The sequence below is a fragment of the Eptatretus burgeri genome, chromosome 11, assembly GCF_056783735.1.
Source record: "Eptatretus burgeri isolate ZD-2024b chromosome 11, Ebu_testis_v1, whole genome shotgun sequence".
Classification (NCBI taxonomy): domain Eukaryota; kingdom Metazoa; phylum Chordata; class Myxini; order Myxiniformes; family Myxinidae; genus Eptatretus; species Eptatretus burgeri.
This window is the reverse complement of record NC_140971.1, coordinates 50,340,256-50,365,678: the sequence shown is the minus strand read 5'-3', so window position 1 is coordinate 50,365,678 and position 25,423 is coordinate 50,340,256. Positions and strand designations below refer to the sequence as shown.

The 25,423-nt window shown below is 38.3% G+C and overlaps 1 protein-coding gene and 1 pseudogene across 1 annotated transcript; both read left to right on the top strand.

The window, feature by feature from the left end:
* The window catches only part of LOC147017047 (uncharacterized), a 42,597-nt pseudogene extending 35,882 nt beyond the window's left edge, over positions 1–6,715 (top strand).
* A 5,223-nt stretch (positions 6,716–11,938) lies between these two features.
* LOC147017046 (uncharacterized) lies at positions 11,939–24,000 on the top strand. Its single transcript, XM_085847959.1, is given in 3 exon segments — positions 11,939–12,171; positions 12,269–13,230; positions 23,967–24,000. Coding segments are annotated over 3 exon segments (1,128 nt in total). The 5' UTR covers positions 11,939–12,039.
* Positions 24,001–25,423: the final 1,423 nt, after the last annotated feature.

Below are 25,423 nucleotides of genomic sequence, written 5' to 3'. Positions count from 1 at the left end.
ATATATATATATATATATATATATATATATATATATATATATATATATATATATATATATATATATATATATATATATATATATATATATATATATATATATATATATATATATATATATATATATATATATATATATATATATATATATATATATATATATATATATATATATATATATATATATATATATATATATATATATATATATATATATATATATATATATATATATATATATATATATATATATATATATATATATATATATATATATATATATATATATATATATATATATATATATATATATATATATATATATATATATATATATATATATATATGCAGTCCCCAACATGGACTATATATAGCTCTTTCTCACCACTGACTCACTGATTGACTCACTGACTGATATTAAAGATCGATACCTTCCAGGTGACGTCAAAAATCTAAAATTTTGTAAGCCGATGGACATCGAATTCACTACACGGGGAAAAATCACAGAATCGTCAGACAACATCCGGTATTGAATATATAAATAAATGAAAAAAAAATGAGAAAAATAAATGAAAAGAAAATGCAGGTGAGTGACCCAAGACAATAGGGAAGCACGGTAATTTTCTCTGCCAATGAACGTTGATGCCAATACACCAGTAAAAAATACAGAATTGCCAGACAACATCCATAAATGAAAAAAAAATGAAAATAAATAAATTAAAAATCAAATGCAGGTGAGCGACCTGAGAAAATGGGGAAGCACGGTTCGTCTGCTTACACAATATGTAAGCACACCCTGCTAATATATATATATATATATATATATATATATATATATATATATATATATATATATATATATATATATATATATATATATATTACATAGAGCCTGGTGTTGGCGCAGTGGTTAGGGCAGTGGTTTGGGATCCAAAAGGTCCTGAGTTCAAGGCCCGTTCGGCCACTGAATTAATACACCAGGGGGTTGACTCAGCCTGTCATCCTTCCGAGGTCGGCGAAATGAGTACCAGTGCACTGGGCCCGGTGTATACCCCGGTTAAAATAGGTGTACCATATCCCTGTGTCATAAGAGGTGACCAGGGTTGCATCAGGAAGGGAATCCGGCGTAAAACATGTGCCAAATCACTATGCGGATCAAACGGATGAGATGATCCGCTGTGGCGACCCCTAACGGGAGCAGCCGAAAGAAGAAGAAGAAGATATATATTACATAGTTGAGACTCGTGGAAGCTGTGGAGGCTATTACAGTGAATATAATACACTGTATATAAAAGGACAAAAGGAACAGTTCAGAAAGGCGGGGGACACCAACAGCAGAGTTGAAGGCCAAGATAGATGCAGACTTGGACAAACAATGGGTGTGGGGAAGAATGATTTGCAGGAGAGGGTGTATAGGGTGGACGAGATGGATCAAGAAGGAAATTCTCCAAAGGGGAAACTGGAAAATTGGAGGAGAAGGAATCAGGATGGGGTTAACGAGGGTAGAAAAGATCATTGTTTTGGATTGGGGTTGACCTGAGATGGTGGTGAAAATCTGTCTTGAAGACGTGGAGGGAAGAATGAGATTGAAGAGAATGTGGAAGTTGCTTCCACAGGTGGGAGAAAAGAGGAGCAAATCTGTGGAGGTGAGCATTTATCTTGGATTTTGGGAGTTTCACCAGAAGAGGATTGAAGGTAGAAAGTGTGTGCCCTACAGAAACCTGGGGAGGACAAAGCATGGAAAGAGCAGAGGGCACAAAACCAGAAAGGTGGCGGTAGAAGACAGAGAGACCACCAACCTGTCTGTACTGGTGAAGTGATAGACGCATAGACCCAGCTTCATCATGGAGGATTCCAATAAATAATTATTGGATTATAATCTTGAAAGCCTTGGTTTCCATGGCATCAAACTGAGTGAGGTGTGAAGCAAGGGAGCCAGCCAAGAGGAGAGAGCAGTACTCCAACAAGCTCTGGATGAAGGCCTTGAATGTAGAGAGGAGTTTAGATCTGCCAATGAACGACTTTGTACAACAGAGAATGTCCATTCGGCAGCTGGCTTTGGAGATCAACTTTGAAATGTGGTTTGCCCAAGAAATATCATGGCTGATCGTGAGACCCAGGAGTTTGGATAAGTGAACTTCCTCAAGAAGATTGTTTAGAATGTAGGTTGTCAAGATCTGAAGAAAGGGAAGAGGCTGCAGTCTTTCTGGCTGAAAGATGAGAGATGTCACAGCAGAGGGTGGAGCCATCAACAAATATAGAGGATTTTCCAGAGTCAGAGAAATAATTTATGAAGATCAGGAATAAGACTGGGCCCAGAACACTGCCTTGCGTAACTCCAGCCTTGACAGAGAGAGGAGATGAAAAGATTTTGTTGAGTGCCACATGTTAGCTTTGAGAGTAGGGAAAATGAATAAGCCATGTGTGGAGTTGGCCTCGGATGCTGTAGGCAGGGGCAGATTAACGCACAGGCATGGAGGGCCTGCGACCAGTGTCACGAGTTCATTGAGGGCCCCAGGGAAAAATACATTTGTTGTTATAAAAATGTCTAAACCAGATCCACCAGAATAATATTATGTTTCCAGTTACGAGTTAGCGTTCAGGGTGTTTCATAGCTAGTTTTTGCTTTATACTGTTGCGGGGGTTCTCTGTGCTCATGCGCGGTGTGACCCTCGAGTCTCGTTAGATGTGTGAAACCAGACAATACTTGATAATGCAATGATTATACAACAAGAATGACCGCACTGTGGTCACAACCCGTCACAAAATCCGGCAACGTGTCCATTAGGAAACGAGCATTTAAGCGTTTTGAAAAGAAGAACTCGGCACCTCTTATCCATGTGAACATCCGTCACGGGGATGTGACGGAATGTCCCCAACATGGACTGTTCATAAATTATGTAACTGTTGTTTTTTAAAGAATTTACGTAAATTAATAGATGCAACAATCGCAATGTCCAGAGGCATTTTTTTTTTAATAAAGTCATGTTCCACTATGCAAATGCCTTGCAACGTCATCGGACAGATAGCAGTTTCAGTTAAAATTAACAGGCATTTAAGAAAAACAAATGGATTGGTGGTACATTAATTAGTGGGAGCTCGAAGAGAAAGGTGAAGCAAGCAAAGGAGCCTAAAGGAGTTGCTTTGTAAAAAAAAAAATAAAAGATACCAACTTACAAAGCAATACTTCAAGGAGCAATGACAGATGAAGACGATGGTGACACAGATTCGGGGTCGGCAGACATGGCTGCTGGAAATGTAGAACATGTGGCTTAAGCACTCAAGCAAGCACTCCAACAAAATGGTTGATAAGGAACGGCTGGCTTGGCAAGCGATAGCAAGCTGATTGGTATTGGACCACCTCAACATGTCATCTTTTTTTACAAGGGGGGGGGGGAAAGGCAATAAAACATGGTAATTACTCCAAATTTTTTGCAGTCAAGTCTAAAGCTGCCTAAGGCATCGGCTGAGTGATTGTGAAAATAAGACAGAGTCCAATTTTTGGGGCCTTTTTGGGCCTAAATATTTTTTGTACCCAGGGCCCCCAAAAAACTTAATCCATCTCTGGCCATAGGCAAAGATTTTGGAGAGTAAGGCAGGTTGAAAGACTAGCAAAAGCATGAGAGATGGCCCTGATCTCATGTCTGACATTGAGGCCCTCCATCCATTGTTGGGTGAGTAGAAGCAGCATGTCCAAGGGAGAGTGACCTGGTCTGAAACCAAATTGGTGATCTGAGATGAGGTTGTTGGAGAAAACGAAGTATTTTGTATCAACTGTGATGATGGATTACATGACCTTGCTGATAAATGGAAGTAAATCTGTGATATGATTCTTATAACAAAATAAATCAAGCTCTGCCTGAGGATGATTTGTGCAAGAATGTATTTTGTTACAGGGTGCAGGCGATAACTCGCCGATTCTTCACAAAAAACACGTGTAATCTTTAACATCCTCCAAACCACAATGCTGACAGATGGGTCCTCCAAATTAATTTTCTTCCATCGAAAGATGTGGTGTGATTTGAACCAAGTCGAGACAGCTCAAAGACGAGTGTTCACATCTTTATGCTCTCTTGCCAGCTCTCAGAAACTAAATTAGTGAAATCAAGTCAGGTCAGGTATGGGAGCAATCAGGATGCAAGGGGTAATTTTGGAGCGTGTCACACAGGAGAAGGATCTGGGGGTGGTAATACATACGGGAGGTAAGCAGTCAGCACTATTCCAGATAGCTGTGGGTAGAGCAAATAGGGTTTTGGCTGTATTCAGACGGGGATCAATTTTAAATCAAAAGAGGTGGTGTTCACATTGTAAAGGAATTTAGTGAGGGCCACATCCAGAATATTGTGTGCAGTTTTGGTCACCACCGTTTTGGAAGGACATCGATGCCATAGAGAGGGTTCAGCGCAGGGTGACGAGATTGATTCTGGGCCTATCTATGCGACGAGACTCAGCTATGAGGAGCGGCTGAAGGAGACAGGGCTTTATACACTAGAAAGGAGGCGGTTACGAGGAGATATGATGGAGATGTTTAAGATCATGAAAGGTATAGATAAAATAAGTGCAGATGAATTATTCAACAGAGTCGACAGTGATAGGACCAGGGGCCATAGTCTGAGAGTAAAGAATAGCAGAGTTAAGATGGTAGCAAGGCAGGAGACTTTCATTCAGAGATTAGTTAATGCATGGAATGGCCTCCCTGGAAAGGTAGTGGCAGCAGACGAAGTAGATAAGTTTAAATTAGAATCAGATAGGTACCTGGAAGTTATGGAGATAGAGGGGTATGGGGATATTGATAAGACATTTCGGGAGTTTGAGCATTGATGAGGAATTGTGTACATGTGTATGGCGTGCTGTTGATGGGGGTCTTGTCAAGTGGGGTTGTGTGGTTGATGTGTGTTTTTTACCAAGCCCATGCCCCCTCCCCTGAGGAGAAAAAAAGGGAAAAAAATAAACAAAACTACAAAAACTACCAAAAAACCTCCAAAAATTACAAATAAGATTTTTTAAATATTAAAAAAAAATAAAAAAACAAACAATCAAAAAAAATTATTTCATTAATTAAAAACATTTTTTGCATTTTCTTCCTTGGATCTTATGTAGATGGGTTGGTGGGGTGCTCGCGCAGGCATGATGGGCTGAATTGTCTCCACCTGTGTTGGATTTCCTTGATATTCCTTGTTATCCTCCAGCGACCATCAATGAGCACATGGTCTATCTCCTTTGCCACACCACCAGCGTTGGAATACCAAGTCCAGCGATGAGCTAGTGTGTGCTGAAATCATGAACCAGCCACCCTAAGTCCATGACTTCTTGAAAAGTCAAGGAACTTCGTGTTATTCTGATTCACAGTTCCAGACCCATGGGAACCAACACATGTCTCATAACCATCCCTATCAGTTCCAGTTGATGCATTGAAATCCCCCAATACTGGAAGAATATCTCGCCTGGGGCACTGATCAACTACAGACTCGGGCGTGGTGTAGAATGCATCCTTCACGGTGAGATCACTTGCCTCAGTCGGAGCATACACAGAGACCAGGGATATGACACCCAAGGAGTGACGAATCCTTAGTCTCACAAAAGGTCATTGGCCGGTGTTACCTCATTTATCATTGGAGTAAGCTTATTGGACACAGCTACAACAACTCCTTGGGCATGGTAACCATCAAAGCGACCAGGCCAATATTAGGTGTAATCACCCGCTATGATCTCACCACAATCCGGTCTCCAAACTTCGGAGAATGCTGCAATACTGATGATTAAACGCTTGAGCTCAGCAGATAACAGAGACAGGTGATCATCCACTCTTAGGGATAGGACATTCCAAGCACCCAGCCGTAGGTACCACCTCAGGTTAACCCAAGGAGACCGCCGTCTGGTGGAGGTACTCAAACAGAGTGGATTTTCAGATTTTTTTCTTCGAATGTTTTGTGGAATGAAGTGTTTTACGGTGGCCAGAGTGCAAATTCTGCCACCATCCTCCTAATAATAAGCAGCTCAACATCCGCAGAGGACGTCCGCAAACACAGTTGGGCACTAACTGAAATCCATGATCATTTAATCTGATCATTTTCTTCAAAACATACTTGAGATGCTTTTTTATATCCATTCCATCATATACCTCTGTTTTCCATTCATCTAGGCCCAATTTCTGAATGCTGGTAAATAATATACTGTATGTAGTGATGTGCAAAATCTGAGGACACATTGAAAATAAATATTTTTATTACCACATTCACAGTTTTTGATAAATACAAGGTGATTTAATAATCACGTTTTCTTGAAGAAATGAAAATGTATTGTATTTTTCAATATTAATGCAAGAAATTTCAATATTTGGTGTGACCACATTTTTCATGCAAAATAGCAGAAATCCAAAACAACAGCTTTCAGACAATTTATTGAGAAATTCGTTTGGAAGGTGGTTCTATGCATTCTGCAATGTTTACCATCATTTATCTTTTGATTTTGGTTGTCTTTTGTTTTTATTCCTGTTTAAATATTTCAAAAGTCTGAGGCCACCTCACCTTTTCAATATTCGTAATTTCTCTCTTTCAGGGAATAATCCAAAAGGCCAAGGCTACCACATCATGTCCAAGATAGCAAAATCGATAAGCCAAAATAATTTTTACACTGAGAAGACAATTAACACTGAGAAATATCCTGCAAAATGGGTATTTCCAGATGTGGCATTCAAGAACAACACAGAAGTGTAATGAGACTGGAGAAGTTAAAAACAGAAGAAGGGATTGGAAGGCCAAATAAACTCAGCAAAAAACGATGAGCAATACTTAAAAAGATAAGTTCCTTTCAGATATAGAAGAAATAAATGATGTGCTGAGCAAGTACAAGAACTGGCACAGCCATCAGGGATTCAAGTGGACTAATCCACTTATCAAAAGTGGTCTCCATAGGCAAGTTTTTGTCAAAAAGCACTATCTGCGTAATGGTAATAAAGCGAGAGACTGAAATATGCCCAAGAATATCAGAATTGGGATGCTAATGAGTGAGGAAAGGAACTTTGGAGTGACTATTGAAAGTTTGAAATTGTTGGATTAAAGAGAAGGCAGTATGTCAGAAGGAGGGTTGGTGAGAAGTTTAAGGATGTCGACAGACTATTGCTTAACATGGAGGAGGTTTTGTTCAGGTTTGGGGATGTATTTCTGCTGCTGGCATTGGTGATTTGGTGAGACTTGAAGGAACAATGAATGCTGACAAGCACAAACTGATCCTAATCCACCATGCTGGCCTCATACCCTGTCATAAGGGAGGTTAATTGGCAACAATTTTAATGTTTCCAGCATGACAATGACCCCAAACACACAGCAAATGTCGTAAAGACATATTTACAAAGAAAGCAGAACCACAAACTCGACAACATATTAGAGTGACCCTTTCAACATCCTGACCTTAACATCATAGAGGCTGTCTGGGATTATTTGAACAGGGAGAAAAACGAAAAACAACCAAAATCAAAAGATTAATGATGGTAAACCATTGCAGAATGCATGTAACAACCTCCCAATGGAATTTCTCCAGAAATTGCAAGAAAACATTCCAAAACAGATAAATGCACAATGTGCATGAAAAAGGTTGCCACTCCCAATATTTAAATTTCATGCATTCATATTGTAAAATACAATTACTGTTTGTTTCTTTCATAAAACTTCATTATTATAACACCTTTTATATATCAAATTATGCCAGCGTCATAATAAAAATGTGTATTTTAAATGTGGCCTTGGACTTTTTTACAGTACAATAGGTATATACAGTGGCCTGAAAAGTATTAACCCCCTCCTAAGTTTTTAAATTTTGATGCCATCTGAGCTTATTTCATGATGCTTTCAAATCAAACAATATATAGAGTCCTCACGAATTACTTTAAAGTTATAAAGCTAAGAAATGTAGATAAAATGTGAAGAATTAAAATTAACAGAGAAAATCAGATGATTCTCATTTTCATAAATATTCAACCCCATTGCCTAATTAATCCTAAATCACTTCAGGATAAAATTATTTGTTAGAAAAGTAACAAAATAAGTGTAATAGGTTTCACATGCATGTAATCATTGGTTAAACTTTAAAAAATTAAACTCCCACACTTATCTAAGGGGTTTTAAGGAGCAACTCACTTCGTCAACAAGACAAGCATGAAGACCAAGGATCTTTCCAAAGAAGTCAGACATAAAATGATGGAGAAGCACCATTCAGTCACTCATTATCCCTTTGAGTACGGTGAAATCCATCATTAAGAAGTGGAAGACATATCATACCACCCACACTCTACCCAGATCAGGTCAGCCATTCAAACTCAGCAGCCAGCCAAGCAGGAAACTGGTTCAGGATGTCACTGTAAATCCAACAATGACTGAAAGATCGGCAAAGCTCAATGTCAGAGATGGGGGTCAATGTTCATCAAACATCAATATCCCATTCCCTTCACAAAGCTGGCCTCTATGGACAGGTGGGAAGAAAGAAGTCATTACTGAAAAAGACACAATAAAAAGCTCATATGGAGTTTGCAAAAAAAACATCTAATTATGATACTATAGGCATGTAAAGAAACATTTTGTGGTCAGACGAGACAAAAATTGAACTTTTTGGTCTAAATTCAAAGTGTTACGTCTGGCATGAGCCAAACACTGCACATCACCCAGTTGTCAACACCATCCCTACTTTCAAGCATGGTGGTGGCAGCATCATGTTATGGGGCTGCTTTTTATCAGAAGGGGCTGGCAAGCTTATCAGGATAGAAAGGAAAATAGACGGTGCAAAGTTCACGAGAATCCTTGACAAAAAACATGCTTTAGTCAGCCATGAATCTGAAACTGAGTAGGAGATTCACATTTCAGCAGGACAACGATCGGGAGCACAAAGCTACAGCCACACTGGAATAGCTGAATAATAAGAAAAGAAATGTTCTTGAGTGGCCCAGTCAAAGTAATACTGTGCCTGCTTGAACACAATTGAACATTATGACACGACTTGAAGATTGCAGTCCATCGACAATCCCCATCAAACGTGGCAGAACTAGAGCAATTTTCAGATGAAGAATAGGCAAAGATTTCACCATCTCACTGTGCAAAGTTGGTAGACATCTACCCAAAAAGACTCATAGCAGTCATTGCTGCAAAACGTGCTTCCACCAATCACTGATCTTTGGGGCTGAATACTTTTGCAACCAATGAATTTTGATTTGCACATGGTTTTTGCTGGTGTTCCTGACGTGTAACCTCTTTCAAGTATGACAGTGTTTATTTTGATCAATTAAGCTACTAATAATAAAATTCACTTGAAAAAATTGTTTTGACATAATTCCTACTTCCATATGCCTGTTGTTGGCTTAGTGCTTAGGGCGACTGGCTTGGGATCCTAGGGTCCTGAGTTCGAGCTCTATTGGCTGCTGGATTAACACCAGATGAGGTTAACTCAGCCTGTCATTCTGCTTAGGTTGGCGAAATGTGTACCAGTTTACTGTACTGGCAAAAGGTGCACAGCATCAGTGGCACAGCTGTGCTCCAATAAATGGTCGGAGTGGCGACCCGTCCAGATTGTGCCAAATAGCAAAGGTAAAAATGATTTGGCAGTTCCAATGCTCTGTTGAAGAGTATGGTCCACAAAAAATTCCTATTTACTCTAATTCTAGAATTATTGGGAGGCAGTGAATACTATTGCAGGCCACTGTATATACATATATTCATGTGAAGATTGTGAAGCCAAGTTTCTTGGCAAAACATGCAAACACTTAACCACAAGGCTAACCAAACACCAACGTGCTGTGAGGCGACATGACAGGCTGTTCTTGGTTATGACACACACACACACAAACACACACTCACACACACACACACCGTTAAGGAAGGATGAAACTGAGAAGGAAGAGACTGAGACTGGGCATACCATGGTGTGGAAGTAAAATAATTAATGCCATCTTGTGAAATGTGAATAATATGCTATACCAACAATTTTATGGACACTTAAGGTGAAAGAAAGCTCTGTGGATCACATGACTATCGCAAAGCATTGGTGTTTTTGTATTGATCATGCTGAAACAATTTTTTTCATATTGGGATAAGCACTCTTTGTCCACAAATTACGTACTCATTTCTCTTTATTTGCCTTCAAATGCTTTTAAATAATATGGAGGTATGAAATCTGTTGAAGAGCTTTGGCTAAAGCCACTTCGTCACCATATCAGGAATGGTTCGTCAGAAAGCATCATGGGTAAAGTTCAGATGAAGATTTAAAATGCCTGCAGCATAAAACATGCTTATGAGGTCACTGATAATGAGAAAGTCTGAACTCATTACATTTGCAGAGTGGACTGCCTGCAGTTTGTGAGTTTCTTTGTTTTACTCATTACAATGTTTGCTTGACAAATCACAAATGAGTGGAATGGAATCTTCGTTCAAATATACTGTGGTCTTGTTAGTTACAAATAACTGCAACATATCTTTTAAAAAATTAGGATCATTAATTAATATATTGTTTGCCTTTCTCATTGTTGAGAAAGTGCTCTCCTGAATCCACCAGTAAGTGCTCATCACCACCACTGCACCACTCAAAGCAAACTTTTCAAATTAGATGACTTTTAACATATGGCAATAATAACAACGAACGTATTATCTCCATTCTAGTCCAAGCATATCTGGTCCTGGTGAAAGATATGATTATTAGTCCATGCTTAGTTAAATGAAATGTGTACCCCTCTCTGATGTTTGCTGCTCTGATACTTTAAAACATACTTCATAATGGATCATTGCATAGTGATGGTTGTTTTTTAATGAATAGATATAGTGTGCTAGTTAACTGTGTAACAATATAATACTTTCTTTATTCCACTTGGTTAGTGAGTTAAGTTAAGTTAAATTAAGCTGCATTTGTTCAGGCGCCAGTGAGACGGGCACCAGTGAGATGCAGGAACTCTTAATTTTAATTAATAAATCACAAATTTGATGTGCAGTAAACCTCTAGAAATCATATGAACACATGAGTAGAGTGAATATACTGATTCTGGCTCACTTTCCCCCATGTTAATGAATGGGGGATTCTCAGCGATTCATTTTTTTTCCCCTAAATAATAAACCCCCTTTTTATCCCAAGGTATATTTATTTGCTCCCCTTTAAACCGAGGGGCACTCTTTTCAATTAACCAATGCAATAAGATAAAGATTTGTTCAAGTAGTAAAGTAGTAATGTGATTTGTTAAAGGTGATTCTAAAGAAATATTTGAGACATGTAAGGCTTTGTAAGCCAAGGGGCACTCTTTTTCAAATAACCAATGCATATTGTTTAGCTCACTCATTGAACCTATAAAGATTTGTTCATTCTCAAATTCCTTCAAAAGTTCAATTTTCTTTGCACAATAATCCTCATCTAAAATATATAAAAATAAAACATTTGAATCTTTATATTTTTTAAGATACCCCTTTTGTGCCATTACGAAATGATAAACTTCTCTGAATGCTCTTGTTTGACAACCTCCTGAGCCTCAGATTATTTTTTGCAAAAGCCACGCCCACTTTTCATAAGCCCCGCCCACTTTTCATGAGGAATTTTCCATAAGCCACGCCCACTTTTCCTAAGCCGCGCCGACTCTTACATCATTTCCAGTTCATCTCTGAATCAAAGAAATCACTATAAAATTCTAGAATGTTATGGTTTTGAAAAATTTTCAAACAATCCTCCATTTTGAAAAAGGAAACCATAGCAACCAGTCTTTCTCTATAAAAGGTTCAACCCAGACTCCATTTAAAAAAAAATTCAACAATGCAGTGCTGTACTGAGCTTGGAGTTCCTTGGAGTTCTACTACTTATATGGAACTAAACCTTCAAGTTGATGAACTGGATTCAAACCTCTTATCTATTGAGGTAAGATTTTATTTTTCTATTTTCAGAATTTGATTTAAGCATAGACTCATTTAATAATTAAATCACTTAATTAATACATTATTATTTTCTCTCACAGGAAATTGTATCTGAAAATACCGATTTTGCCACAACTTGGGGTGAAATTGTTGGCTTGGTTGAAGACCTTATGAGCGACCAAGACCCACTGAATGAGCTCGACCTTGAGTGGGATTATTTTGGGGTTCCTTGGAGTTCTACTACTTGTATGGAACTAAACCTTCAAGTTGATGAAATGGATTCAAACCTCTTATCTATTGAGGTAAGATTTTATTTTCCTATTTACAGAGTTTGATTGAAGCATCGACTCATTTAATAATTAAATCACTTAATTAATACATTATTATATTCTCTCACAGGAAATTGCATCTGAAATACAAAATGAAAATAGCGATTTTGCCACAACCTGGGACAAAATAGTTGGCTTGGTTGAAGACCTTGTAAGCGTCCAAGACCCACTGAACGAGCTCGACCTCGATGGCCCAACCAAAGAGTTATACCTTGGAGACCAGAAAAATCCTGAAAAAGAGTTTTACAGCAATAGTACTCATTGTGAGTTATCAAGACAATACCCACTGAACAAGTTATACCTTGATGAGCCAGAATACAAGTTTTACCTTGAAGATTCAGAAATTTTGAAAAAATCAGTAAATGAGTTCTGCCTTGATGGTTTAAATAACTATCTTGGAGACTCGGGAAAAGGATTCTACCAAGATGGTTCTAAATATGGAACCTACCTTGGAGACTCACAAATTTCAGACATTTTGAAAAATGGAGATTTCCTTGATGATCCACAGTTATACTATGTGAGATCTATCACTGAAACCCATAAAAATTGGAAAAATGGAGTTTTCCTTGATGATCCATAGTGATACTATGTGAGATCAATCACTGAACAACATAAAAATTGGAACAATGGAGTTTTCCTTGATGATCCACAGTTATACTATGTGAAATCTATCACCGAAACCTACAATATTTCTGGAAATTGTGGTTCTCGCTTGGAGTCTTGGATAGGTGGTTATATTTTTGGAGACTTGAAATGTGGGTTCTGGCTTGATAACTCACAATGTGATATGTCTCTTGGAAACTCAACAGGAATGTGGTTATACCTTGGAGACTTGGAAAGTTGGATTTATTTTGGAGACTTGAAATCCTACCACTCTTGGGGATATCAACCTATCGATGTAGTTCTTTGTTGGATGATGCTTGATGAGAGCAATATCAAGAAAGTTCTTACTTCCCATTTCTACTTTATCAAACCTGAAAGCTTTAAAAGACAGAATTGGAAGAAGAGAAAAAACATGAAAAAAAATATATTGTTAGTTCTGGGAAGAAGATGCAAGAAGGTTCTTACTCTAACTTTCTACTTCATCAAACCTGAAAGTCTTAAAAGACAGAATGGGAAGAAGAGAAGAAAAAAAAACCATAAAAATATATATTGTTGAAATACGTATTGAAAAAATAGACTTTGTGTTGGGCGAGGGTTGGGTTGGGGTTGAGATTTTGAATGTGAGGGTTGGGGGGTTGGGGTTGAGATTTTGAATTTAAAATCAGGATTGGGGGTGGGGGTTGGGATTTTGAATGTGAGGGTTGGGGTGAGGGTTGGGATTTTGAATGTGAAGGTTGGGGTGGGGGGTTGAGATTTTGAATGTGAGAGTTGGGGTTGAGATTTTGAATGTGAGGGTTGGGGTTGAAATTTTGAATGTGAGGGTTTTGGGGGACACACACACACACACACACACACACACATCCACGCACACACACACACACACACACACACACACACACACACACACACACACACACCAACAAACAAAAGTTAAGCCTTGACTCTGTAGTTGAGGATTCTGTGTTTGGGTTTCACAGATCTAAGAACGTCCCCCACTGCACACACACCAAGAAACAAAAGTTAAGCCTTGACTATTCAGTTGAGGATTCTGTGTTTGGGGTTCACAGATCTAAGAACGTCCCCCTTGACATACATTATATATATTTTTAATTGAACCCTGTTATACACCTCGGACTTGGCCCTCGATTGTCCACAACGGTGTGGAGTAGGAGGGTGTGACGCGCCAACCTATTGCTCCCATGGGTATTATCTGCTTAGTTTTGTCTTTTGTAATTCCTGTGAATAAAATGACCCTAAAATCTCTTCCCCTTCTCAATCATATATCTTATAAGTCCAAGGAACCGTATCTATTACATCAACAATTTAAAAAAGTTCGTTTGTCCATTGTTTAGTTTAACCCTTTTCAAAATGAGATTTACATCTGTATATTCTTACAATATCACCAACTTTGAACTGAGGTTTTCTGACATTAATCGCTTTTTCATATTTTAATTTTGTAAATTTTTCTGATGGTTTCATATTCGTTGACGTGTGAATCGTGTCATTATACTTATCCACAATATCCTGAATAAATGATGATGATTGTTGTGAACCGAGTTGTGTATATTTTTCTATAGTCTCTCTTTTAAGGTACGATTAAAACATTCAATAACAATGGCTTTTCCTTCATTAAAGGTACTGTATAATTTAATGCTGTTGTTTTGTAGACAATTCATAAATGTCTTGTTGTAAAACTCCCCACCCTCATCAGTCAAAAATTTTTGAGGTTTTCTCTTACTTTTATTAAATATCTGTTGAAAGTCTAACATAAGAGTATTACCTGTTTTGTTTTTAAAGGGACAATCCATGCGTATCTATTCCTCAAATCAATAACGGTTAAAGCATACTTGTACCCCTTGTCATTATTGAGTTCAATCAAATCAGCGAACCAGATATAATCAACTTCCTATGAATAAACCTTCCTTCTCTGAAACATTGTGAACATTGGTTTATGTAATTAATTAGCTAATTGCTCTTCAATCTTAATGACATCATTAGAGCCTATAAGTTTTTTGAATTTCCAAGTCCAAGTTTCAATTTAGCACTGATCATCTTCTTCACGATGAACCCATCAACTTTTTCTCTTAACGTTGGATTTCGTATCAGAGACAAATTTCACAACATTTCTCTATCGGCTTCATGTTTTTCTTCCAAAGTTGTGATATTCCCATAACACTGAACAACAAATTTCAAAAAAATTTTTTTACTGGAGATGTGTAAAGTGATTAAGACTAATTTGGGTACGCTGATTTCAAAAATCATAACCGTTTTGCTGTATCACATCAGGATTTTCAGGAACAGAAATATTCCCATTGCCTAGAAGTCAGGATTTCAATGAAATTTACATATGTCTTTAACATGTCTATTTCGTACAATTGTTGTTAACTTGTGTTATATTTCTTTCTTTCAGATAAAGATGAGTAGGCGTTCCTGTACCAATCATCCTGACAACTTCTGTTATGTCTGTGGTCGGTATACCAAAAAAGATCAACAGCGAAGTATATCTACAGCAGTGAAAATGAAGGCCGCCTACTTTCACTACTTCGGGTGTAAGGTGGGGGACCAAGAACAGAGCTGGGCACCACACATCTGCTGCACAAGCTGTCACACAACCTTGACTCAGTGGTTGGTGGGCAAGCGCGCGAGCATGCCATTTGCGGTGCCCATGATATGGCGTGAGCCGCAGAATCATCATGATGATTGTTATTTCTGCTGCACAAGCATCGCCGGCTTCAACAAGAAGAATAAAGGTCACATCAAGTACGCTGACTGCGTCTCTGCTCGTAAACCTGTGCCTCATGATGACGAGAACCCCGTTCCAACACCTCCAGCTGATCAGAACATAGCTGTAAGCAGTGGTGAAGAGGATGGTGATGATGAACCTTTTGAACCCGACACTCAAGAATCACACCTTCTGAACCAGGGAGACTTAAATGATCTTGTAAGAGATCTCTCGCTGTCAAAGGCGAAGGCAGAGCTGCTTGGATCAAGGCTGCAGCAGTGGAATCTACTTGAACCTAACACCAAGCTATCCTTGTTCAGAGCACGTCACAGAGACATGGCTGAGTTCTTTGAGATGGAAGACACGATGACATTCTGCAGTGACATCAACGGTCTGTTGAAAGAACTTGGGTGTGATCACGATCCTGCAAACTGGCGCCTCTTCATCGACTCGGGGAAGAACAGCTTGAAGGCTGTTTTGCTCCACAATGGCAACTAGAAACCATCAGTCCCACTGGCTCACGCGTTCGGCATGACAGAGACCTATGAGACTATGTGGCAGCTGCTTGATTCCATCAAGTACAATGACTTCAACTGGCATATCTGCGGAGACTTGAAAGTGGTGGCACTGTTGTTAGGGCTGCAGTCAGGCTACACGAAATACATGTGCTTCCTTTGTCTCTGGGATAGCAGAGACGACAAGAATCACTGGACGAAGAAAGATTGGGAAGAGCGAAAAGAGCATGTACCTGGTCGACACAACGTGAAGCATGTCGCCCTTGTCGACCCAGCCAAGGTTTTCCTTCCACCACTCCACATAAAGCTCGGCTTGATGAAAAGTTTTGTACGGGCAATGGATCTGAATGGGCGTGGGTTTTTATACCTCAAGGAAAAGTTTGGCAACACCTTGTCGGAGGCCAAGATCAAGGCTGGTGTCTTTGTTGGACCGCAAATCCGACAGATTATGAAGGACGAAACTTTTCTGACAACTCTAAACCCCAAAGAGCTGGCAGCGTGGAGGAGCTTCAAAGCTGTGACGGACAACTTCTTGGGGAACGAGCATGCGGACAACTATGAAGAAATAGTGCAGCAGCTGCTGGAGTCCTTCAGGAAACTTGGCTCCAGGATGTCCCTGAAAATCCATTTCCTACACCAGCACCTGAACTTCTTCCCTGACAACTTGGGAGCAGTCTCGGACGAGCACGGCGAGCGATTCCACCAAGAGATTTCACTCATGGAGACGCGTTACCAAGGGCGGCACAACCCGAACATGATGGGCGATTTCTGCTGGTTCCTGCATCCTGAAACTGACACAGAGCAGCACAAACGCAAAGCCAAATGCCTAAAGCATTTTTAATTACATTCTAGTGGAGTTTTTCTGTAATTTCTATAATTTTGAAGCATTCATGATGAAATAAATGAATAAATGAATTTTTGTAAATTTCATTGAAATCCTGACTTCTAGGCAATGGGAATATTTCTGTTACTGAAAATCCTGACGTGATACAGCAAAATGGTTATGATTTTTGAAATCAGCGTACCCAAATTAGTCTAAATCACTTTACACATCTCCAGTAAAAAATTTGTGTTGTTCAGTGTAATCAATATCGTGCCTCACGCACACTTCATCAACTCTATTGATGGGCTAACTCCATGATTTAGGATTGTCTGCCTCATCTAATCTTTTATCCAAGTTTGTGCCTGGAGCACAGAAAGAATACCCTGGTAGATGTAATTCCCCTGGTATTCCAATAGTTGTAAATTTACTTCCTGATAAAAACTTTTGTATATCTCCTCCGAGTTTGTGTTTGGAGATAAATTGATTTTTTTTTGAACCACACACCGAACATATACCTTTTTGTATAACCCTGTTACATTTACTTTTAAAATATGAAATATTTTTGTAGTTGTTTTCTTTTTACATTTGAGACAATAACTCATTTATTTATCTATCTATAATTCCAGCAATCTCTGTGTGTCTGTCTGTCTGTCTGTCTGTCTGTCTGCGACCGCCGTTTCGACGACCGCTGGTCCGATCTCATTGAAACTTGCCAGTAATATTGCCAGGGACCCGCGGATGTGCCTTTTCGAGGTTTGATATCGATCGGACGAGCGGTTCTCAAGTTACGGCCATTTTACTGCTTTTTCAGTGTTGAAAAGTGTATATATGGCAGCTGAAGGTTTCGTTCCACCTTCTCACCTTATCATGCCAATTTTTCCCAAATTATTAATAACCGGACGATCACCAGTCCGATCGGATTGAAACTTGCCAGGAATATTGCCAGGGACCCACGGATGTGCCTTTTTGAGGTTTGATATCAATCGGACGAGCGGTTCCCGAGTTACGGCCATTTATCTGTCAACCAATGACAGGACACGGTGCTTTGACATCACAAATGACGTCACAATTAATGTTTATTTAATTATTATATTTTTTTTGCACGATTGACGTCACAATTCTTTTTCTTCTTCGTTTGGTTTGAAGTCACAATCGACACTGGGGACTTGATTATGTGCCTTTTCAAAGTTTGATATCGTATTTCCTCATCCATTTCAGCTGTTTTCAAGTGTTTCCCAAGGTTTGAATTAATAAATTATTCCCAAGGTTTGATCATTATTTTATTATTAATTTATTTAATTATTTAATCCAAATGTTTGATTATTATTCAAATTATTAATTAATCCCAAGGATTGAATTTTCCCAAGGGAAACAGTTGTTTCCCAAGGGATTGAAAGCTGTTTTTTTCCAAAGGTTGGAATTAATTGTTGTGCTTGGTAGACATTTGTGAATACATTTACAGAGAGACGGACGAGAGAGGAGGGGGGAGAGAGGAGAAGGGAGAGAGGGGGGCAGAGAGAAGGGCGAGAGAGGGGGGGCAAGAGAGAGGAGGGAGAGAGGGGGTGAGAGAGGAGGGGGGCAGAGGAGGGGGGTCAGAGGAGGGGGAGAGAGGGGCAGAGAGGGGGAGAGAGGGTGGCGAGAGAGGGGTGTCACATTTCGTTTTCTTCGTCTGATGTGGCGTCACAACTGATGCTGGGGACCTGATACTGCAAGCACGAAGCTACGCATACTGGCATGCCCCTACAGGCGTGCTTGAATGAAAGAGGGGAGGGAGAGAGGAGGGGGCAAGAGAATGGCGAGAGAGGCGGGAGAAAGAGGGAGAGAGAGGGTGGAGAGAGGGGGAGAGAGGGGGAGGGAGGGGGGGCAAGAGAGAGGGGGCATCACAATTCTTCTTCTTCGTTTGATATGATGTCACAATTGATGCTGGGGACCTGATACTGCAGGCACGAAGCTGCACATACTGGCACGCACCTACGGGCCTGCACTAGCGGAGGATCCGGGGAGGAGAAGGGAGAGAGGGGGAGAAAAAAAGAGAAAGCATTGTAACGTCATTCGTGACCTCACAATGCTTCCTCTTTTATTGCAGGAGAGGAGGGGGGAGGAGAAGGGAGAGAGGAGGGGGGAGAGAGGGGGGGACAGAAGAGGGGGGAGAGAGGATGGGGGAGAAAAAAAGAGAGGAGGGGGAGAAAAAAAGAGAGGAGGGGGAGAAAAAAAAGAGGAAGCATTGTAACATCATTCGTGATGTCACAATGCCTCCTCTTTTTTTCTGATATGATGTCACAATTGACTCTGGGACCTGAGTATGTGAAGCTTCACAAAAGCCTCATTCACTAAAGACAAATTGGTGTTTTAATTTCGACTAACAACAACGATTTATTCGCGGAATTCTTCAATTCAAAGGTAATTTTCTTGCGAGAAGGTAAACGTGCAAACATTGGTTCAGTTTGAAAGCCGATTTCCTTGAATCCCGATTTAGCACGACCCTGCTTTTTTCGCGATGACATTTTATGGACCTCAACGATCGCATTATAACAGGGCCACAGGTAGATAGATTAACAGGTAGATAGATTATGAACTGTACAGTGCACATAATTGCACTAAAAAGCTTCACTAAAAACAAATTAGGTGTTTTAATTTCGACGAACAACAACGATTTATTCGTGGAACTCTTCAATTCAAAGGTAATTTACTTGCTAGAAGGTAAACGTACAAACATTGGTGTGTGTGTGTGTGTGTGTGTGTGTGTGTGTGTGTGTGTGTGTGTGTGTGTGTGTGTGTGTGTGTGTGTGTGTGTGTGTGTGTGTGTGTGTGTGTTCGTCTGTTTGTCTGTCACCGCCGTTTCTCGACGACTGCCGGTCCGATCTCATTTAAACTTGCCAGGAATATTGCTGGAGACCCGCGGATGAGAGAGAGAGAGAGAGAGAGAGAGAGAGAGAGAGAGAGAGAGAGAGAGAGAGAGAGAGAGAGAGAGAGAGAGAGAGAGAGAGACAGACAGACAGACAGACAGACAGACAGACAGACAGACAGACAGACAGACAGACAGACAGACAGACAGACAGACAGACAGACAGACTGCGAGACTGCGAGACTGCGAGACTGCGAGACTGCGAGACTGCGAGACTGCGAGACTGCACATACTGGCACTCACCTACGGGCCCGAACAAGTGAGAAAAATTCCTACACAGTGTGAAACCTTTTTCGTTTCCAACATGCACATTTGAATCTTAATTTTTAAAACATAAAGAATCTTAAGAAATGCCTTCACTCTCTCCTCCATTTATTTAAGAAAAAAATGAAAAACTTTAATTAAAGTCGATATCTTGTCCTTGAAAACAGTCTTGTCAAAAATATTGCTAATAGAGTCGTCAATTCATTGTTTTCCTCCTCGGTGGGTTGAGAAATTTTCTGTAATACCCCCAATCTTTTTTTAATCTCACTGGTTTCCATATTTTCATATTTATTCATTCTCGCTCTTTCTTCCATCTCCTCCCTCTCCTCCTTCTCTCTCTTCTCTCTCTCCTCCTTCTCTTTCTTCTGCCTCTCCTCTTCTTTCTTCTCCCTCTCCTCTTTCTTCTCCCTCTCCTCCTTCTCTCTCTTCTCTCTTTCCTCCTTCTCTATCTTCTCCCTCTCCTCCTTTTCCTCCTCTTCTCTCTTCTTCAACTCCTTCCTCGTCCCTTACTGTCCTTGAATCACTTACACCCCATAGAATATCGTACATATATTCATCAGGATTTCTTGTTGTTCCTGTATCCAATATATTTCTTTTTACAACAGGAAACCAACAAAATTTCTTTTGAATTTCTAAAAGAGCTTTGCATTTTCTTAACTTTATAATTTTTTTCATGATTTAACATTCTAATTAAATCCAAAGTTGTTGGTTTGTCAACATCAGCATAATGCCAATCTTTTATTGAAAATACCTCACTCTTATGTTGTGGAACATATTTATTAAAATAACGAATACCGTTTTCTTGAAGGTATGCTTGGACACAGAAATGATAATTTTCTTGAAGCCTTCTTGCTGTCATTTATGTATTAGAAATATATGTTAGAATAATATTATGACACGAAACACCTCCCAATATTCCCAAAGTTAAATCATTTTGTATTTCCCTACTTATTATATATAATCCTGTTTTTTTCTGTTTTTATGATATAAACGATGGCAAAACCATTATTATATTTACCCTTATTAAATTCTTTTATTTGTTGCTTACTAATCATGGCTCCACAAAACTCATTCTCCCTAAAAAGTGGATAAAATTCTTCCTTACGAGACTGATTTAATTGTTCCAGGTCTTCTCGGTCAATTTTAAATGACCAATTATAACCTAAATCATTCATATCATAACCCCATTGTTCTATTCTCATACAAACAATACGCCCTTCTTTATAAAAAATTATTTTAATTCGAACTGTGAATTCTGTATGACCTGTAGATAAAATCAACACTTCTGTATCTTTGGAATACACGGCCGTTTTGTTTTAAGATATATATTGTGATAAATCGCTTAATGTCACCAAGTCATTGGCATCAGTCGGGCTTGGATAATTTTTTTTAATTTATAAGCATTTTTCATATTCATATTTTTGATTATACTATATTTATGTCATTCAGCCTGTGCCTTTGTGTAATAATTTGATAAATCAATATCCAGTTATTGGGATACACCAAAGATAGAACCATCTTTACCAACATAAGTCATTTATATTAGATTAACAATAATGTCATAAAATTTTTTATTTTGGTTGAGTTGAAATAACACATGTAGACATAATTGACCACAACACTTGGAATTTAATTCTTGGACTTGAAATGTTTGATAAACACCATTCTGCAAGAATTTTATGACTTCAACAGGTGGTGGAAGATCAAAACTATCAAAATAATATTTGTCTTGACTATTAAAAATACAAACCCAATGAGAAGCATTCCCATTATTATCTTCTAAGTTCATAATAATATTATTTGTATGTTTAGGCACGTTTGTGAATTCAACTCTCATACAAATAACCACATTATGAATTTGTAATTTCTTACAATATTTGACAAGTTGTTACTTTGATGTTGTATTCTTTCCAAATTCTTTAAACCACTCATCACTGCTCATTTATTTATGAGAAAGATATAATACATTACCCCTTTTAGTTCATTTTACACCTGCTTGTGTGATAGAAGAAAGCATATCTCCAACCAAGAATCTCACTTTATCAGGCAGACTTTCAAGTTTTTCAGCAAAATCTACAATTACACCACTTCCACTAATTTGTTTCTCCAACTCTTTGTTATGTCTTTCCAATTCTTTTTGAGCCCGGAGTTGAGCCTTCCTTTCGTTGGAAGTTTTCAGCACTGTTGAAATACCACCCGTCAATGCTCCAACCGCACTTAATCCAGCACATAAAGTAATTGGAATTTTGGAGAAATTCTCCACTCGTCTCTCTTATTGAATATTTTTTCAACATTGGTTTTGTCATTTTAATTTTAAGTGAGCCATTATCGTTCAAGATTTTACCCTGTTCTCTTGTGAGCAAAACATCAATTCTTACTGCTCCCTTTCTCTGAATTGTATTAACGTTAATCATACAAGGCATTTGGTTTAGAACACAAGATGATAGTTTATGAAGATTGATTTGATTAACATATACCCCAGTTGGTACTTTGCCCCTCATTTATTTAAAAAAATTTTTGTGAGACTAATCATAACACCATTATCTGTATTAATCTGTAATTCCATTTCTTCCAAAAGCAAACAATATGTATCAACTTCTTCACTCTCTCCTCTTTCAACGTGTAAGGAAGTATCCACTCGATTCGACTTTATAGTTACCCTTTGAGCACTTAGATCAAACACATAGATTGTATACAAACTTTTAAATGCTGTCGTATCCAAAATAGGTTCTTTATTTCCATTACTTTCACACACCTTTTGGAAAGACTTGTATGCTTCAGCAAAATCATTTTTTTCCCAATCAATTTCCAATCTATCTCGTGGATAACATGTTCCATCGAGAGAAACACGAAGTTGTTTTACCTTTGCGTTATCACGCAATGCATTATTCTTATCAGTCGCAGTCTCACCATCTGGTTTTTTGAAAATGATACACAGATATTGAGGCTTTCCTTCCAGAACACCCCAATTCCACATGTAAGTGGTTTGGTTTAGTTTAACGCGTTGACATTTTCTTTTGAGGTATGATACAGTGAGTGGTTTCTTTGAGTTAAGTCCTCTTTTCATCATTTCTTCTCTTTTAAGATTAGGAGTATATTCACTGAGATACCAACTCATTTCATCAATTACAAATTTATTCTGATCACCAAAAGCAATAGCAACACCAAAAAGTAATCTATTTTCATTATCATTCCTTTGCAGTCGAAATCTAATTTTAAGACCATACAGAACTTTCTCATGATCACAAAATCCAAATATACCTTTAAGAGGAACTGCCACAGTAAAACTATTAACTGCCTTTGTATCATCATTATACGCTCCTTTCCAGTGAATATATCCAGGGCCTGTGGTTGTTCATGTTGACATATCAGGAATAAAACCCTCGACAGACCCCTTTCCCATTCTATCACTGAATGAATATAGTGTAAATTTCATCATTTCAGATACAGCAGATACATAATCAACCACTTCAACTTCTTGTGTTCCAATGTGCAAACGAACAGAATCAAACATTCTCCAGAAGAAATCATTTACGAGTGTAGCATTTGTGTTATTCCCAGCCTTAGTGAATGTAAATTTACACAACAAGAAACTTTTGGATAGATTCCAACAAGTTTGTTGATTGTTTATTTCAAAACTTTTTGTACCATTTGCATTCCAGTCTGTTCCAGTTATTGCATTTACCTTGAAGTGATCTTCTTTTTTAGTGGAGTTTGAGATGATAATAGTATCATCCAAATCATATATACTATCAATTGCTTCCATACTTGTATTTATTTAGGAAAAAAGATGTTAAAACTTTTGAAACCCTGATCCAAGTATTTGAAATATTTTCTGTCGTTCTTGGGGGGACAACTGAGTTTTGCCTTTCTTAATTTCTTTAATTGCTTGTAATTTATGAGATTCCTTTTGGGCAACTTTTATGCTCTTTACAGCAACTGCTACTTTTCCCACAGCAGAAGCAGTTGAACCAATTAGGTCTTTATGTTTAAGAAAATTTGAACCGATACCCATTAGACTGATTAGAGTATCAATTATCCCATCTCCTCTAAATCGATGTCCAACACCCCTTTGTCTCTTAGGTTTATCGTATCCTCGACCAAAATACATACCTTCACCCTTGTAGTATGGGGAAAGGAACATCCCATCCCCTGTAATTATTTTATATTTTCTCAACTCGTGTTTCCTCACAATAACCATCGTATTTATTTATTGGAAAACTTCACGTTGGTGAATTCTGATGGATATAACTTCTCCATTAAAAGAAATCACACGATTATCTTGGTCGGTTATCCTAAAATTTACTCTGTGTATGGTTTTTCCTGATAAATAGAGATAAACCAGATTTTTGGGTTCCATATTGAATTTATAACCAATTGGGGTTGAGTATGCGCTGAACGAAAATATTGTATTTGTTTTTATTCCAGCATTATAAGCACCATCAATCAAATCACAGTGAATTGATACCGAATTTATTCCTGAGGATATCTGAATGACATTAGCACTGTAAAACGTCCCATTAGTTTCAATCATTTTTGAGGAGAAATCCAATAACTCTCTAAATGAATTATCTATTCTGAAATCAACCTTGTAGTTATTTTTAAGTTTAATCCATGATTTTGAAGTATGTTTTTGAATGTCTGTAACAATATATTTTTGGTTCATCACCCTGTTCTTTCATAAGATGAACAATATCGGAAGATTTTTCAGAAATCTCTTATGATCCGGGTGAGACTGTTATTGTTTTGTATCCACTTCCCGGATTATAACTAAACTTGTCATTTTTTCAGTTATATTATATAAGGTATTATAAGTTTCCATGGACAATAAAGATGCCTCATATTCTTTTGTTGGATCAAGTTGTAGTGGGTATGGGAATGAAGATGTGTGGTCCCTTGTTGTGAAATTAAAACTAAGGATTGTGCTTCTCATCTTATTTAATATGAGATAAAATGTTTTTATATTGAGATTTATTAATTATTTTCATGTTCATCAACTGGTCTAAAATGGCTGATGCTTCATTAAAACAATTGTTATTTCCAGCCTTCTTACGACCTAACAACAATAACAGTCTATTAACTAATTGTGATGAGTCATTTGGAAGAAAACTAACACCTGAACAAAGGATACTTAAAGCCTGAATAATGTGTTTCTCCTTCTCATTCATGCAATGTTTACCAGAAAGACTAACCCTATAATCAACAGAGTTCAGCAGATCAATATATGCTCTATCGTCATTGTTTTCCTTATCCAATGGTTCACCAAAACACTTTGATTCATTCCTCACAGTTGAAGCTTGTCTTCCATCTTTTGTGAGAAGAAACATTAATCTGGGGGTTAGTTTAACAGGGGGATGAGCAGACCCCAAGAACCTTAATTCATCATTAAATAT